This window comes from Psammomys obesus, unplaced genomic scaffold (assembly GCF_907164565.1).
Source record: "Psammomys obesus unplaced genomic scaffold, mPsaObe1.curated_primary_1811, whole genome shotgun sequence".
NCBI classification, from domain to species: domain Eukaryota; kingdom Metazoa; phylum Chordata; class Mammalia; order Rodentia; family Muridae; genus Psammomys; species Psammomys obesus.
The window spans coordinates 23,955,214-23,969,662 of NW_026596134.1; the positions used below are offsets into that span (position 1 = coordinate 23,955,214).

Sequence of the window (14,449 nt, forward strand, 5' to 3'; positions counted from 1 at the left end):
CTTTTGCTCGCCGTCACTTACTCAGCATCTGTCACATGGGCAAAGCATGTTTCACCGGTGTCCCTGACAGCTGTGGGACGGAACGCTGGGGAACTACACGTGCCAACAGCCCCACAGCTAGCACACTTGAGCACTCAGTGTGGGTTGGAACTTGCTACTGTTGTAGGGAGAAGAAAGCAACCAAGCCCTAGTCACTAGCTGGGGCCAGGCGAAGACCTCCAAGGTTGTTAAGAGCCTGGAGGCCGCTATGGAGTTTGCTAGTAATTAAGGGACTAGAATGCAGCCTTTGTCCTTTGGGTTTCAGAAGGATGTAGGCTCAAGAAAAGCCAGCCTGGATGAAAACTTCTCAGTGGCCATGGGAATTATTCCAAAGAAGGCCTGTCTAGTGTGACTCTGAAACAGGAGGCAACAGCAACAGGACCCCAAAGCCACTAAGTCCCTGAGTTTATAATTAACTGACAAGCATCCACTCGGCAGAACTGGAGCCCAGCAGCTCACCAGGGAAGGGCACTGTAGTCACACAAAAATAACCCCCCAGTGGGTTTTTGATGTGTTGAACCTCTTTGTTTTTCTGAATTTTAATGAAGGGCTTTCCAAGCAGGAAGGCTCAGTGCTCAGCCTCCCCACTCAGTGGCCAGAGAATGGGCCTTGGCCAGCTACAGCAACCTTCCTGGGCCCGAATGGCCAGCACAGGTAGCAGAGAAAGACTCTACCATCTCCCGTAAAAACAAAAAAGGGAGGCTGTTTAGGAAGTGGGTGGGGCTTCCTGCCATCTTAGCAAATTCTGGAACAGGTAGTGAAGTTGGGGGACAGAGCAGATCAGCAGTGCAGTGCCAAGAAAGTCAGAGGCTCCTGAATGCAGGGGAGAGAACAGGGGCCATGGTTGGCTAGAAGAGTGCTTTTAGGGGTGCCAGGAGGGAACCTCCCAATCTGAAGCAGCAGGAGGCTCTGGGGATCCTCAGGCAGAAGGGGAGTGTTGTCCAACCAGCCAGGCTTCCTGCTAAGGTCCTCTCATGATGCCCTGACCCCTCCCTCCATCTGTTGTGGGCAAAGTGGAGTTGAAGCATGCTGGTCAGAAAGGCATCTCGGCCACTGCCCCAGGACTCAGGTAAGCGGCCTCTAGGCGCAACACTCCACGGAACTGCTGAGGCCTCCTGAGAAGTGGTACCTGCTCCAAGAAACAGCCATCTTCCCTCCCTTGTGCCCTTCAACTACGCAGAGTTTAGAGTCCTTATCTGATTGTTTAAAAGTCCCCTTCCTGCCACACATGGTATCAGCCTATAAATCCAGCACTTGGGAGACTGAGGTAGGCAGATCAGAAGTTCAAGGCGAACCTGGGCTACGTAGTAAAACCTGTTCTCAAACAACAACACAAAACAAAAATTAAAGAAAGAAAAAGGGTTGCCTTCTGTCACTCATGGGTTGAAGGTGCTGGACAGAATGGAAGAAATACTCACAGAATAAAGCCATTTATTGAACCGAATGCTCCAATGTGGTCTATTGAAAATAAATATTTTATTAGAAAACATTCTATATAAAAATTCTACGCTGCTTGCAGGTTCCCTTGGCTTTAGACTTCTTGCATTTCTTCACATGCCCAGTGACGTTCCTGGGTCAAGTGTGCCTGGATGGCCCCACAGGGTCCTCCTTATCCGATCGCTGCAGGTCCCACTCTGTGAGGAGCTCTGAGGACACCTCAGTGTATAGGTGGTCCCAGTCCCAGCCTACGTCATCCTGCCAAGGTGAAGACTGCTAAGTAAGACAAAGAAAAGCCAGTGGCCAGCTCCCCACCCCACACTGGAAGGCGCAGCCTGAGCTGTGGAGCTCACTGGCTCAAAGACATGGAGACACAGGGCAGGGGCGGGTATTGTACCTCTCGAACTTCGTGCTCTGGCGCCAGCACTTTGGTGAGGAGCTTCAGGTCAATTTCTCCATCCTGCGAATGCACAGAAAACCAGGCTGGACCCTAGAGGCTTCAGCCTCAGCTTTTACATAGTAAGGAGAGGAGTTTGTGTATGACGGACCTTCCCAACTGGAGACCCCAGAAAAGCCTTGAACAAAGCACAAAGCCTGGAGTGAAAGGCATGGCCACCGGAAAAGGAGGCGCTGTGGCGTCCTCCACACCAGGCTCACTGAGAAAACGCAACACCAGGAGGACAGAGGATGTCCACAAGGGCAGATGGAACAGGGCGGCCATCCGGTAGCCATCGTGTGCTAAGAGCCTGGCCAGAGCAGCTGGGAACCTGAACAGATGTCTATGGCCTATGGAGGGTCCGTGTGTGTTGTGAGATGGCCAGGGATGTCACCTCTGGCATTTCTAGGCAGCCCAGGGGATGCTGAGGAAATATGTTCAGCTCTGGAGTAATGGAGGACTTTCCCCATCAAGGTCCCTGAAGCTGGGCCCCTCTGGGCAGAAGCAGGTCCACTCACCAAAGTCTGAAAGGCTGAGTACTTCATGAGGTCATTGTCCAGGTCACGGTAGGTCATCACTCGGTTTACCTGGATGCTGAAGGGAAGGGGCTGAAGGAACCGCAGGCAGTACTGGTTCCAGCTTGTGTGCAGACAAAATGTCCTCGTAGAGTGTGACGAATAGAACAGGACCTCTTGCCGGAAAGACCAGCAAGGCCTGCTGCACATGGCTTCTGGAGTGTATGAGGGTGTCTGTTCTGGGTTTCCTCACCAACTCCACACCAAACTTCACCTACCTCGGCGGGGATGCCACCTGCAGCACGAAGTCCTCCTCCTGCACATCTTCCAGATCTGGGATCACGGGGATATCTGCAAGGAGAGGTGGAGGCGCTGCTGTCCTCGGCATGAACCGGGCTCCCGCCTGCTCCTCCACCGAGTGCTCAAGCACTGCCAGCCCTGATGCTGTGGGTGCCATAAACACTCAGACACAGTCACACAGGGAGCTTCATGCGTTTCTGAGCCACAGGCCGTATCCCAAAATGCAGTGACAGAGAGCGTGCTGACAGGCCTGGGTACCTGTGGCTCACCTGGGGTTTTCATCAGTGACTCTGACATAGTCACCTGGGGTAGATCTCCATGGAGAAATGTGTAAGAATAAGAAGAAATTTTCAGCCCTTGGAAAATGGCTTCTATGAGTGCAGATGAGAGTGGGACCACTGGGTTTGGCGCAGACAGACAGACAAAGAACAATGTGTGGTGTCACAAGCAGAAACGACACCCATTCATGACGGAGACCTGCACAAGCACTAGCTCCGGAGAGCAGCTGTCCAGATCCCAGCTGCTTCTTTATCTCAGGAGGACGATTTACTCCAGTCTCAGAATGCGGCTCCTGACACTGTCAGAGACCAGGGCTGCCATTGGCCAGGCCTACTGTGACACTAGTTCAGTGGTCCCACTTCCTCTTGCTGTCTCTGAACTCTCCAGACATATTACAGATATGTTCATTGGTCTACAGTGTCACCAAAGGAGAATGGAGAGATGAGCCTGTCACTTCATTAGGGCAACGCTTAAGTTGCCAAATAGTGTCCGGAGAGATGAAGACACATTTCCTCCAAATGACGATCACTAGGGGTTTTGTTTTAATCAATCAGGGTGAAGAAAAAAAGAAGAGGTGGGGCAGGAAGAAAGGCTGCAAGCGGGGACGCAGTCCCGGGATCTTAATGCAACTGCGGGTATACAATGAAGGAAAACAACCCAGAGGGAAGGCGGGCTTCCGTGGGCAAGACGCACAAAGTCGTTCCAAGAACAGCTCAGAGGATTTCCGCCACTTCCAGCCTAGTCATTATTTAGACATTGCGACTGCTAGCCAAGCTAAGCCAGAGTACAGAAATGTCTTTATCACCGCCTCTAACTTCAGACTTCCGCCTCGCTGTGCCCAGGAAATGAAAGTGAGCAGAGGAGAGGGAAGGCACAGAAAAGAAAAACAAGGAGGGAGACAGGCAGAGAAGCGGAACTGTGAAGAGGGTGAAAAATAACGAGAATCCACCAACAGGAAATAAAAAAAGAGACACATGCACCAGCCCCCAAATACTGAGCCACATTCAGTAGGCCCTGTATCTAAGGGGGCTCTTCGGAGCTTGGATTCTATCTCCCTGCCCTGCTGGAAACACAAGACGTGGTATTCCATCGGATTCTGTTTCTAACACTAATAGAAACTTAGATTTCTTTCCTCATTCTCCTAGGATCAGTACCGCATGGGGGTGGGGCTTCCAGGCTCAGGCTGCACAGCCCAGCAGGGGGACAGGAAAGCTGGCTGTGCCCTGTGCCATCCACAGAGTGACAGTTTCAGAGTAAGCCAGTCAGCAGCTCGCTGTTGGCTCTCCTTGGCTGTGGAGTCCAGCCTGAGATGAATATTCAGGAGTTGCTGAGAAAATGGCCCATGCTGAGTTGGGGCTCAGGACGGGGTCTTCCCCAAGTCCCCTTTCCCTCCACAACTTCAGCATTTGGACCCTGTCAACTCAGCCCGGCATCTTCAAGCTCTGAGGAATTGCACTTCTGCTCGGCATTCACTGTCGCTCCCCATGGGCTTTCCTGTTGGGCCCCACTCCCCTCCTCCAAATGTGCACAAGGGAGCGTGGGGCCTGCCCATCTGTGACAGATCAGAGGTCAGTGCAGGCCTTGGCAAAAGGCCGCTCAGAGTGGCACTGGTGGGGATGGCCACACAGTGGGACTTCTCTCTAATTGGAAGCCTGGTGCCCAGTAGAACCCGGCGAACCGCCTGAGTGGGACAGAGCCAGCGATGACAGCCAGGCCAAGACAAGCTGGACCATTCTGGTGCAGTGACAGCTTGAGCTATCGAAGCAGAGGCAGGCCATCCAATTCCCGGCTCCCAGTGGAACAGGTGGCCATGAAGCAGGTTTTGGGCAAACTTCAAAGAACTTCACAGTTTTAGAGTTTTTGGATTTACAGTCACAGACAAGTGCTTGCTTATGTGTCCAGGGGATGCCTGGGAAACCGGTTTCCACTTTCCCTCCTTCCCTTCCCCCAACCTGACCCCTCCATCTGTCTCATATACCATGAACAAACCTAGAAGAAAGAGACAGAAAGAGGGAGGGAGAGAAGGAAAGGGAGAAAAGGAAGGAGGGAGAGAGGGAAGGAGAGAGGAAGGGAGGGAGGGAGAAAGAGAGAGAATAGACTTCAGAAATTTGCTTCTTCAGAGCTGGAGAGATGGTTCAGTGGATAAAGTGCTTACTGTGCAAGCATGAGGTCCTGAGTTCAAATCCCCAGCACCCAGGAGAAAGCTGGGCATGTCAACTGTAACCTAAGCACTGGAAGTGAATACAGGCAAGTCCTTGGAGCTCACTGGCTGCCTAGCTTAGTCAATCAATGAGCTCCAGGCTCCCTGAGAGACCTTGTCTCAAAAACATGGAGAGGGATAAAGAAGAACACCTGATGTTGACCTCTGGCTTGGTCGTGCACACACACACACACACACACACACACTGGCACACATGGGCTGTAACTTGACACTTTCAGAACACACAGCTCTTCTAGGGAAGAGGGAATCAGATTGATATCGTGGAGAAGTTACACTGTTTTCATCCCTTTTGTAGCACTAAGGCCACTGTCAGTCATGACCACTTCTGGCTCTTTGGTATCAAAAGCAGTAGTGTAAAATGCTAAGGACCGTGCTAGGTCCACACAACTATTATTTCCCTGGCAGCTGTTATAACATTGCCCATGGGGAGTGACTGTGGCCCTCTGCTCATCTCCTCATCCAACCCTGCCTGTGAATGAGGTTTCTAGAAGAGAGCGTGGAGGTGAAGCAGGATTAAGCAGCCTGTGTGAGATGAAGCCCTTAACGGGGACGGCACTCAGCTCCTCTGAGGCTCTCTCAAACCCAGAACCTTTCTTTTCTAATGTAAGGCCTCTCACCTCCAAAGACACCTCTCTGACAGTGGAGGGCCAAGAGACTTCCAAGAGCAGGCCGGTTTTCCCTGGGTTCCCACATCGAAATAAGCTTAGTTCCCGCTGGAGTGCCTGACTTGTTCCTGTCCGCAGAATGGGAAAAGCATGCCTGTACCCGAGAACCCGGAGACACCACCTACCTAGCATGTCGTGGGAAACTAGGGGAAGGGGCCTGAGCATCTTCAGCAGCTAGAGATGCCCTCACCTCTCCTTCCCCTTCTCTGGGACTCAGCCCTCATGTCCTTGCTTGACCTGGGGCACAAACAGATTTTCCTCCCATCCCAGCATCTGCTGCATAGCTCCAGGCCAGAGCCCTAAGGTCTCCCTCCTTGTCTTGCATACTCCTTCCCAGCCTAGCTATCTCAGGCCAGCTGTGCAAGCTACTTCTCTGCCCAGGCAATGCCTGCTCAGTCAAACCGTGAGAAATATTGTTTCTTGTTTGTCCTGTCTGATCACCCATCTCTCTACCCACCCACCCACCCAGCCAGCAGCTCATAGATCGGAGGTATACTGACTGAGCAGCTGCTATGTGAAAGGCATCATGCTAGGTAAAGCTGGCGGCAGCAGCAGAGAAGGCAGACATGGTCCCAGTATTCATGACACACCAGTCAGACAAAGATAATGAGCAGAAACAAAAACCCTGCTTACAAATAAGAACACAGACTAGGAAGGAACCTGACTTCGTTCTATGAGGGAGCAATGGGGAGACCTAATTGTTTTCTTTTAGTTTTCTGAAGTAAAGTAAAAGCCACATTATAGGTGCAATGGATTCGGATGCTATGGTGACGTTTACCATGGAAAGTTTACCTTCCTTCTGCAGGACTGAGCCCTTTCCTCAGGGGTACTCGACGTTTGTATGGATTTGTGGGAAATTCAAGCACACCACAGCATGTCTGTCCTTTTAAAGTGCTGGAATGTTGTGCAATTTCTGTCCTTCTGGACATAAAATTGTGTGGTGTTCTTTCAAGCAGCCATCGAGCATTCTGCTAAGTGAATGCTCCGTGATGTGCGTAGCCCGGTCCAGAGAGGATCTGGTTTAGAACATGGGGCGTGGGGTGGGGACTTAAAAAGGTCTGCTGGAGTTAGGGATGGAGCGGCTGAGAACTGGGAAAGAGGCAAGATCAAGCCTGGTGGGGACCATGTGATGGACACAGCACTCGGAGGGGGAGCAACCCTGAAGGTAGGTCGGGGAGGCTGGAGCATGAGGCCCCAAAGAGACCGGCATGGTGGGAGAGCGCGACGTGGTGCCAGGGGCAGAAGGACATGCACAGCTGGCCAGAAAGCGTGTGCTAGGTGCCTGCTGTGTGCATGTTCTGGGAGCCATGATGGGATAAGCGTGGCAAGACGGCAAAGGGAGGCTCTGCACGCGGCAAGTGACAAACCAGGAGGTGCACGGCCCTTCCTCTATGACCAACAACCGGGCCCCACAGGCGGAATCAAAGGCTTCGCATTTGTCCTTGCATAATTCATTTGTGACCTCAGACAGACCTCTCAGTGGTCTGCAGAAGCAGAGTAAGTGGAATTTACCCCATGAGGTCACAGATAGGTCCCCAAATAAGTGATAGCAAAATAAAGGAGGGCTGAACAGAACGGGATCAACGGATGCCCCTCGAATGTCAAGCCGAACACGGGAAGGGCTGAGGCAATCTCCTTCACGTTCTTCCATCCACAGTCTGAGTGCCACTGAGGCCTGCGCTGCTGCAGTAGGATTTGTTCTACAGGCCAGCCGGCACTGACCCTGGGCTACTTCTGGATTTCAAAGAATCCTAGCAAAGGCTTTTTGCCTTGCTTTGTAATCACAAGGCCTTCTGGGACACAATGGGTGATTGGGGCAAAGGGGCAAAATTAAGAGTTGTGAATGTATAATGGCAGCTCTGAGAATCTGCTTCACAAAGGAAGATAGGGACCCCCCCCCAAAAAAAAAAGATACTAAAGCTGCTCCCTCCCAGGTCCACACAGTCAGCTAAAATCACTGAAATAAGTTAAGTGTGCATATAAAGCTTAATAGGTAGAGTCCCTGCCACGCAGATATAAAGGCCCTATGCCTGAGCCCAACAACATAAGTGCCTATATAAATATAAAAATAATAAATGTACGTGCCGCAAGTACATCGTTACAACTGGCTTCCAGGATGTGAGAGGATGCCTTTTATCCTTAAGCATTTTCACCTCGGACAGCACCAACACACCCAGACACTTAGCACCTAGTCCCGGAGCGGACCTGCTCTCCTCCCATAGCCTGACAGTGCAGAGGTCAGCTGCTGCTTCAGGGGAGGCCGCTGCAGATGCCTATGACACACCAGAAGCAGCTTCTGCCCCATCTAGCTGTTTGCACCAGGACAGACTATGATCACTGCCCCCGGCCCCCCCGGCCCCATACCTCCTCACCCTGGCGATATTTGCCTTTTAAGACAGGTTTCCCCTCTGGCCTGAGCTGGCCTCAAATTCACAGCAATCCTCTTGCTTCAGCCCCCAAGGTATTGGGATTACAGGCTCAAGCCATGATGCTGGCAGAGAGTGATGTTTAAGGTGGACTCTGCTGGCCCTAAGTACAGCTTGGATAGCTCACAGGCTTTGGGTCCTGCCCAGGAGAAGATGCCTTAGGCCAACAGCCCTTCATTCTTAGGTTCGGCTTTCTCTACTGATCGGGTTTTTCTCTTAGCAGTGCTGTGCATCAGGCCTAGGCCTGCACACTCAAGGCAACGGTTCTACCGCTGAGGTTCATCTGACCCTCAGCTCATTTTCTTGGTTGGGGATTTCTATATCTGTTCTGACAGGCTTCTACAGAACAACATAACATCTCCTCTCTATGTCACCCCTTTCTCACCTTGACATCTTCACTTTCCCAGGTCCCTTAAGGGGGTTATGGCAACATCCGTCCCTATCGCTTCATCTGCTAACTGCTCGGCACATAAACCTCTTGGCAAACTTCTCTTCCACTCTGCGACCTGGCCACTGCAGGGCATTCATGGACTATTAGGGCTCATGTCCACCATTCAGAGCCAAGCCCAACAACCAATCCACATGACAGAAATTCTGGGCACACAGCTTCAGGGTGCCCCCATAAGAGCAGTCTGGACAGGCTGAATTTGTGCCTGAAGTCAGTACTTTGCAGGCGAGAGAAAACAGCGGCCATGTTCTTAGTGGATGGTGACCCGAAGGCAGGGATCATCGTGCCTTTTCTCTGTAGCTGGAAACTTTGTTTTACTGAATGCTGTTACCTTCTGCATCACGTATGGGGAATTTTAAGCAGGCAAACGGAAGAAGGTCTGATTGAAGATGAAGTTAAGTGAAAGAAATTGGTCTCATTTAGCACATGACAGGATTCATCTGTGTTCCCAAGTCCACTGAGGTGGCATCATGGGCGTTTCATATTCATGAGCTGCTGCGACACTATGTCCCCTCATTTACAAAGAGCCGTGTTCAGCAAATTCTGTCCCTGTGGACACCCCGTGCATTTCATGGTCTTGTCAGAGAGACATCAAACGCTCCAGTAACCAAATACCAGAAAATGGCTTTAATTAGTGGATCTCAATCGTATAAATAAATTTTTTTTCTAAGTGAAAAAATGGAGAATTTTTTTAAAAGGGAAAAGAAAAGGGGAAAGCAGTAAGCAACAGGCTTCAAACACCCGAAGGAACAAGGGAACGAGGTCTCGGAGGAGTCCTCAGTGGTCCCCTGTACTTCCCGAATCGGGGACTGAGGTCTCCAGGCCCCTGACTGGCCTGCTGTCTGAAGGCTTGTCCCTTGTGATTTCTACTCCTTAACATAGGGTCCGGGCTGTCCTTGTTACTGGCAGATGAAGCAAAGAGTGCAGAAATGATGATGGTGGCCAGAGAGCCATACTATGAAACCCTAGGACCAGGACTGACTGCGGGCAAGATGGTGGCTGCAGGCAGCCCTGCCTGGTCAGCTCCCCGAGGAAGCCTGTGACTGAAGACAGAGAGCAGATGCTTTGCCCCACACAGTGGAGTGCCATGCGCTCCTGCCAAACCCTCCTGTGTTGCTGGGGAGGCAGATCTGACCTTGAGAGGAAGAAGGTCAAAAAGACACTCTGGCAAGTACGTGGCTCCTGGGATGGGCTATGCCTCCCCATGCCGGCTTCTCGACAGAGCAGCAGCAGAGAAGGGGTTTGGTAAGAGCGTCACATGAGCATCACTGTGTGCTGTACAGAAGCCTGGTCCCACTCTATCACCCACAGAGGGGTGTCACGATGCTTCTGAAGAGCCCTCGAACACCCAGATGGCATTTCCTTCACCAGCACGCCCCTTCTGGAAACCCTGCCCAAAGCCTACCCAAAGCTCTACGGGAATTAGTGATGACCATCAACCAGGACTGAGCTTTGGGATCGATTCCAGGTCAGTGCTCATGAGAGACAAGTTAGCCCAGGAGGCTTCTCACACACAAAGGGCTAAGAACTTTAAGGGACTCAATTCTGAGATGACCTAAGTGTTACATGTCGGGATGGCCTCTCGGGACCGTCATCCCGCTGGTGACTGGCAGCTGAAGAAATGAGAGGCAGGCACCTCAGGGCTTCCTGGAAGTTTTCTCCAGCTTTTATCTGCAGGCCTGCATTGAGGATATGGAGGAAGAAAGGACTTTAGACATAAGAGGAAAACGAGTGGCTCGAAGGAATGGAGAGCGGGGGAGACGCTTCAGCGAGGCCCCGGATGAGTGACACGGTGTCAGCGTGGCAGGGGGAGCACCGTCGCAGGAGTGTGTTAAAAACTAGGCATATCGGATTCTATTTCATCCTCTTCATGTTCCCCGGGAAAAAAACAAGACAAACTACACTGCTTTCATTCCAAATCCTTAGGTTTTTGTGTTTTTTCCTTAAATATATTTATTAAAAAAATGCTCCTTTGATCGTCGCCACCCGTGACACCCCACATACGGAACGCCTCCGAGCGGCTCCCTCCACGAGAGGCCACTGCTGGTGACAGGCAGCTGGTTTTGATCACAGCCATTCCGAATCGGATTTTCATAAGATAGATGAGGAGTCTTAGTGCTGCTCTCTCTTATCAGATGAGAAACGGAGGGGGAGGGGAGCACGGGTCCTGGGGGAACAGCGCAACAATCAAGGGCTGTGTGGTTCTTTCTGTGTCCCTCAGCTGCTGCAATTTTCAAAAGAGATCGCCTCGGGCACTTTTAAATGATGGTGTCTCAATTCTGTAATCATCTTTCAAGAGCTTCTCTTAAAGGGTCTTTTAGGTAAACCTAGTCTGTCAACCGCACTTATGGACTCGGGAATCAAACTCTCCTCCGGTGGATGTGCACAGGTGAGTCCCTGTGGCCGGTGGCCCGCAATGAAGTTTCAGAAAGCTGGGGAACCTAACACTAGGTTAAGCTTGCCTCTTGCAAGGCTTGGGGGGGGGGTCCCTTTTTACTGCCTCGCCAGATTTTGGCTACCCGGAGGTTTGGTTGACTTGGGTCCTACAGGAACAGATCTCCATTTGTGTCAAAAGGCAAAAAACTTCCTCTTCCAAGCAAGATCGAGGTGACGTCCCATGTCTATCCTCGGACACATAAACACACCTAACCATTTCCATTTCACCTAGGCAACACCAGGCAGCCAGGCTTCGCCATGAGCCATCAACCAGCTAATGAGGGGTGCATGGGCAGTTGCCAGCCAAGCAAGACCATAACCTGCTGAGGATGGAGGACGATTCTGAAGCCACGCCTCGCTTATTGCAGAGAACACTGGGCTTTTTCTTTCCCCAACCCCCACCATTTGAAAAAGATCCCAAGACCCTGGGCCTCTACCTCCTGGTCACATACACTCTAGGAGCTTAGGGCCTCTGTGTAGAGGCTGCTCTTCTCAATGTAGCGATGGCTACACCGAGGAGCTCATCTGCTCTCATATAGTAGCTGCTTATGCCCTTTGCCTCTGTGGGGAAGTGGGGCTGCATCTGGCTCCAAAAGCTGGACCACTCAGCTCCATCTGGAATGCCTCAGAGAGCTCAACAGGAGCAAATTCTTCCTATCTAGATTCTACCTTCCGCCTTCATGAGGAAGAAGCCAGGAGTTGATTTCAGAGAGACGTAATTGTCCTTCACATTGGTCAGCTCAATGTCAGGGGATGATCTACTGTAAGTCACATTCCTTCAGCTATGGTGACAACAAGGCTGAAGGCACTTTCCTTGTGTTCCCAGGAAAAGGTTACACAACCTGCTTCATCAAAAGCATGCAGGCGTCCGTGGTACGAAGCTTTCCTTTCTCACCCTGCCCCGTCAGTGGGGACATTCGAGGAAGCTGTTCATGCAAACGAAGAAGAGAGAACCCTGGAGGAGGTCGCTGTCAACTGTGCTCCCGACCGAGCTGCGATGGCATCAGCTCTGGTGAAGTCTGTTACAGTTTGAATGTGAAGTGTCGCCACAGGTTCAAAGCTATGAACACTTGTTCTCTGGCTGGCGGCAGTGTGACTATGAATCTATGGCCTTTGAGGGTTATGTCATCGTGGTGCACCATGATGGGAATAGCCACTGCCACATGTACTTCTACCACTGTGAAATGAGCTACTCCATGATGGACTGAGACCCTCCAAAACTGGGAGCCAAAATAAATGTTCCCAGCAGATGCTGTGGTCACAGTGACTCAAAAGTAATGAACACATCTGGTGTGACTTGAAGCTTGAGGATACCACTCAAGACACAAGAGCGCTTTCTCTCTCTCTCTCTCTCTCTCTCTCTCTCTCTCTGTCTGCTCTGCCAGTTGCAGCAACACGTGTCTACCGTGTGCTTCTTGCCATCGCTATGCTGGACCCCCCCTCCAGGGGCCCAAACCAATGGGGCTCATCTTAAACTGGAATGTCCAAAACCATGAATCTAAACAAACCTTTTTTTCTCCATAAGTTCATTATCTCGGGTATTTTATCATAGTAAGGGAAAGATAACTTTATAGCTACGTTCCTTATTGCTGTGACAAAGTACCTGAACAAAAAGCAACTCAGGAAAGAGGTTAACTTGGCTCACAGTTTGAGGGTACACAGTCCACGATGGCAGGAAAGCTGAGGTAGCAGGAGCCTGAGGTGGCTGGTAACTTGGCATCCATAAGTTAGGAAGGTGGAGAGAAATGATTGCTGGTGCTCAGCTATCTCTTCCCTTTTTCTTCAGTTCAGCAGTTAGGGTGAGTCTTCCTACTGCAATTACCCTAATCAAGAAAGTCCCTCATAGCCCTGCCCTGAGATTTGTCTCTGGGGTGATTCTGGATCCTATTAAGTAGAAAACTAATATGGATCATTACATTGACTAAAACAAGGCTGTCAAACCTAGGTATCAATGAGGTCATACGCCCTTAAAAGTAAGTAACACTGGGAACAAGTCTACCAAGTACTTAAAATTCAGCACTATGCTAGCCATGCTTTCTCCATTGTTACAGCTAAGGTGCCTACACAGTGAGAATATGCTACAATGGTGTGGCCAACTGGCCCAACTGGGGCCGGTAATGTCACATTGTTAGCTTGAAACCAGTGTGGTACCACAGAACCTGGCAGACACTGCCCTTTGTGACTGGTTTTCTTCCTCTGGAGAGCTGGTTGCTAATTTGTGCCTTGTTGCTTACTGGCCATGCGACCTGGGTGAGCTATTTAACACTGCAAAGCTTTCACTTCCTCCTCTATGAGAGGCCAATAATAATCACCTCCGTGAGCTCGGCAGCTGCCCCACAGGCGAAGCTGTGTTAGCACTGTGGTGAACACAAGCTTAATTATCAACACTCTTTCCTGCAAGATAGGTTCGTTTCAGACTTCTCACCCAATATCCTGTAGACAAAGTAAGGCACGGACCAAAGGGAGGACAGCCTGGTTCTTGGTTCACAACCTCTGAGTGAGTACCTGCTGTCACTTGCTGACGCAGGTAGGTGGAAATAAGGTTATAACATGCTATTAACTTTGGACTTAAACTGGCTTATTTAATACAGCATCAGTGGTAATTATTATTGCTTAACTAAAGTGAGCACAAAGGTGGCAGGCTTCGTAGGCACCTAGGAAATGCCCCCAGCTGCGTGAAGCTTCAGGCAGGCAGGCCACACGATAAAAATGTTTGCACTAAGCACGAGAGGTGAGGCGCCAGGACTCCATTTCATCTGTCCTTAAGGAACCTTTCCAGTCTTCCCTTCTCTTCATTAACGCTGTTTAGGCTCAAAGTGACTCTGCTGTTTGCGGAAAGGATGGGTATGTGGTAAAAGGGTTAAGCAAGAACGAGACAACACCTATAAGAGAGGCAGAGATGCCCAGAGATGGAGATGACTGGAGACCAGGAGTTGGGGGGTCGGCGGAGAGATAGCCCTCTAGAGATAGCGTGTTTCCAATTCCGCTGACAGCACTCACCTCACATCTCTTCCAGCCTCATTGTGTGGCTGTGTTCAGCCACTTTTACCTATTTTCCCTGTTGACATGGATAGAAAATTGAGCAATTACCCTTAAACTCAAAGCTCTCAGATCATCCAGATTGCTACACTTGAAGAATTAAGTCCCCAATCGCCCCTGGCTAGAAGTGGCTCGACGCAACTTGTCCTTTAGGAATTAAACACTTTTTGGCTGGCCAGAAGGATTTATTATTGCTAGGTTTCAAGGC

The 14,449-nt window shown here is 50.7% G+C and overlaps 1 protein-coding gene across 2 annotated transcripts in view; it reads right to left on the reverse strand.

Annotated features, from left to right (window-relative positions):
- Positions 1-1,463: 1,463 nt before the first annotated feature.
- Ift43 (intraflagellar transport 43) overlaps positions 1,464-14,449 on the reverse strand; it is a 71,125-nt gene continuing 58,139 nt past the window's right edge. For both annotated transcript variants that reach the window (XM_055592972.1, XM_055592971.1), the window contains 4 exons: positions 2,706-2,778; positions 2,431-2,506; positions 1,874-1,936; positions 1,464-1,734 (listed from right to left, as the gene is read on the reverse strand). In XM_055592972.1, the coding sequence (XP_055448947.1) occupies positions 1,615-1,734; positions 1,874-1,936; positions 2,431-2,506; positions 2,706-2,778 (332 nt within the window). In that variant the 3' untranslated portion in view covers positions 1,464-1,614. The remainder of the gene's footprint in view (positions 1,735-1,873; positions 1,937-2,430; positions 2,507-2,705; positions 2,779-14,449) is intronic.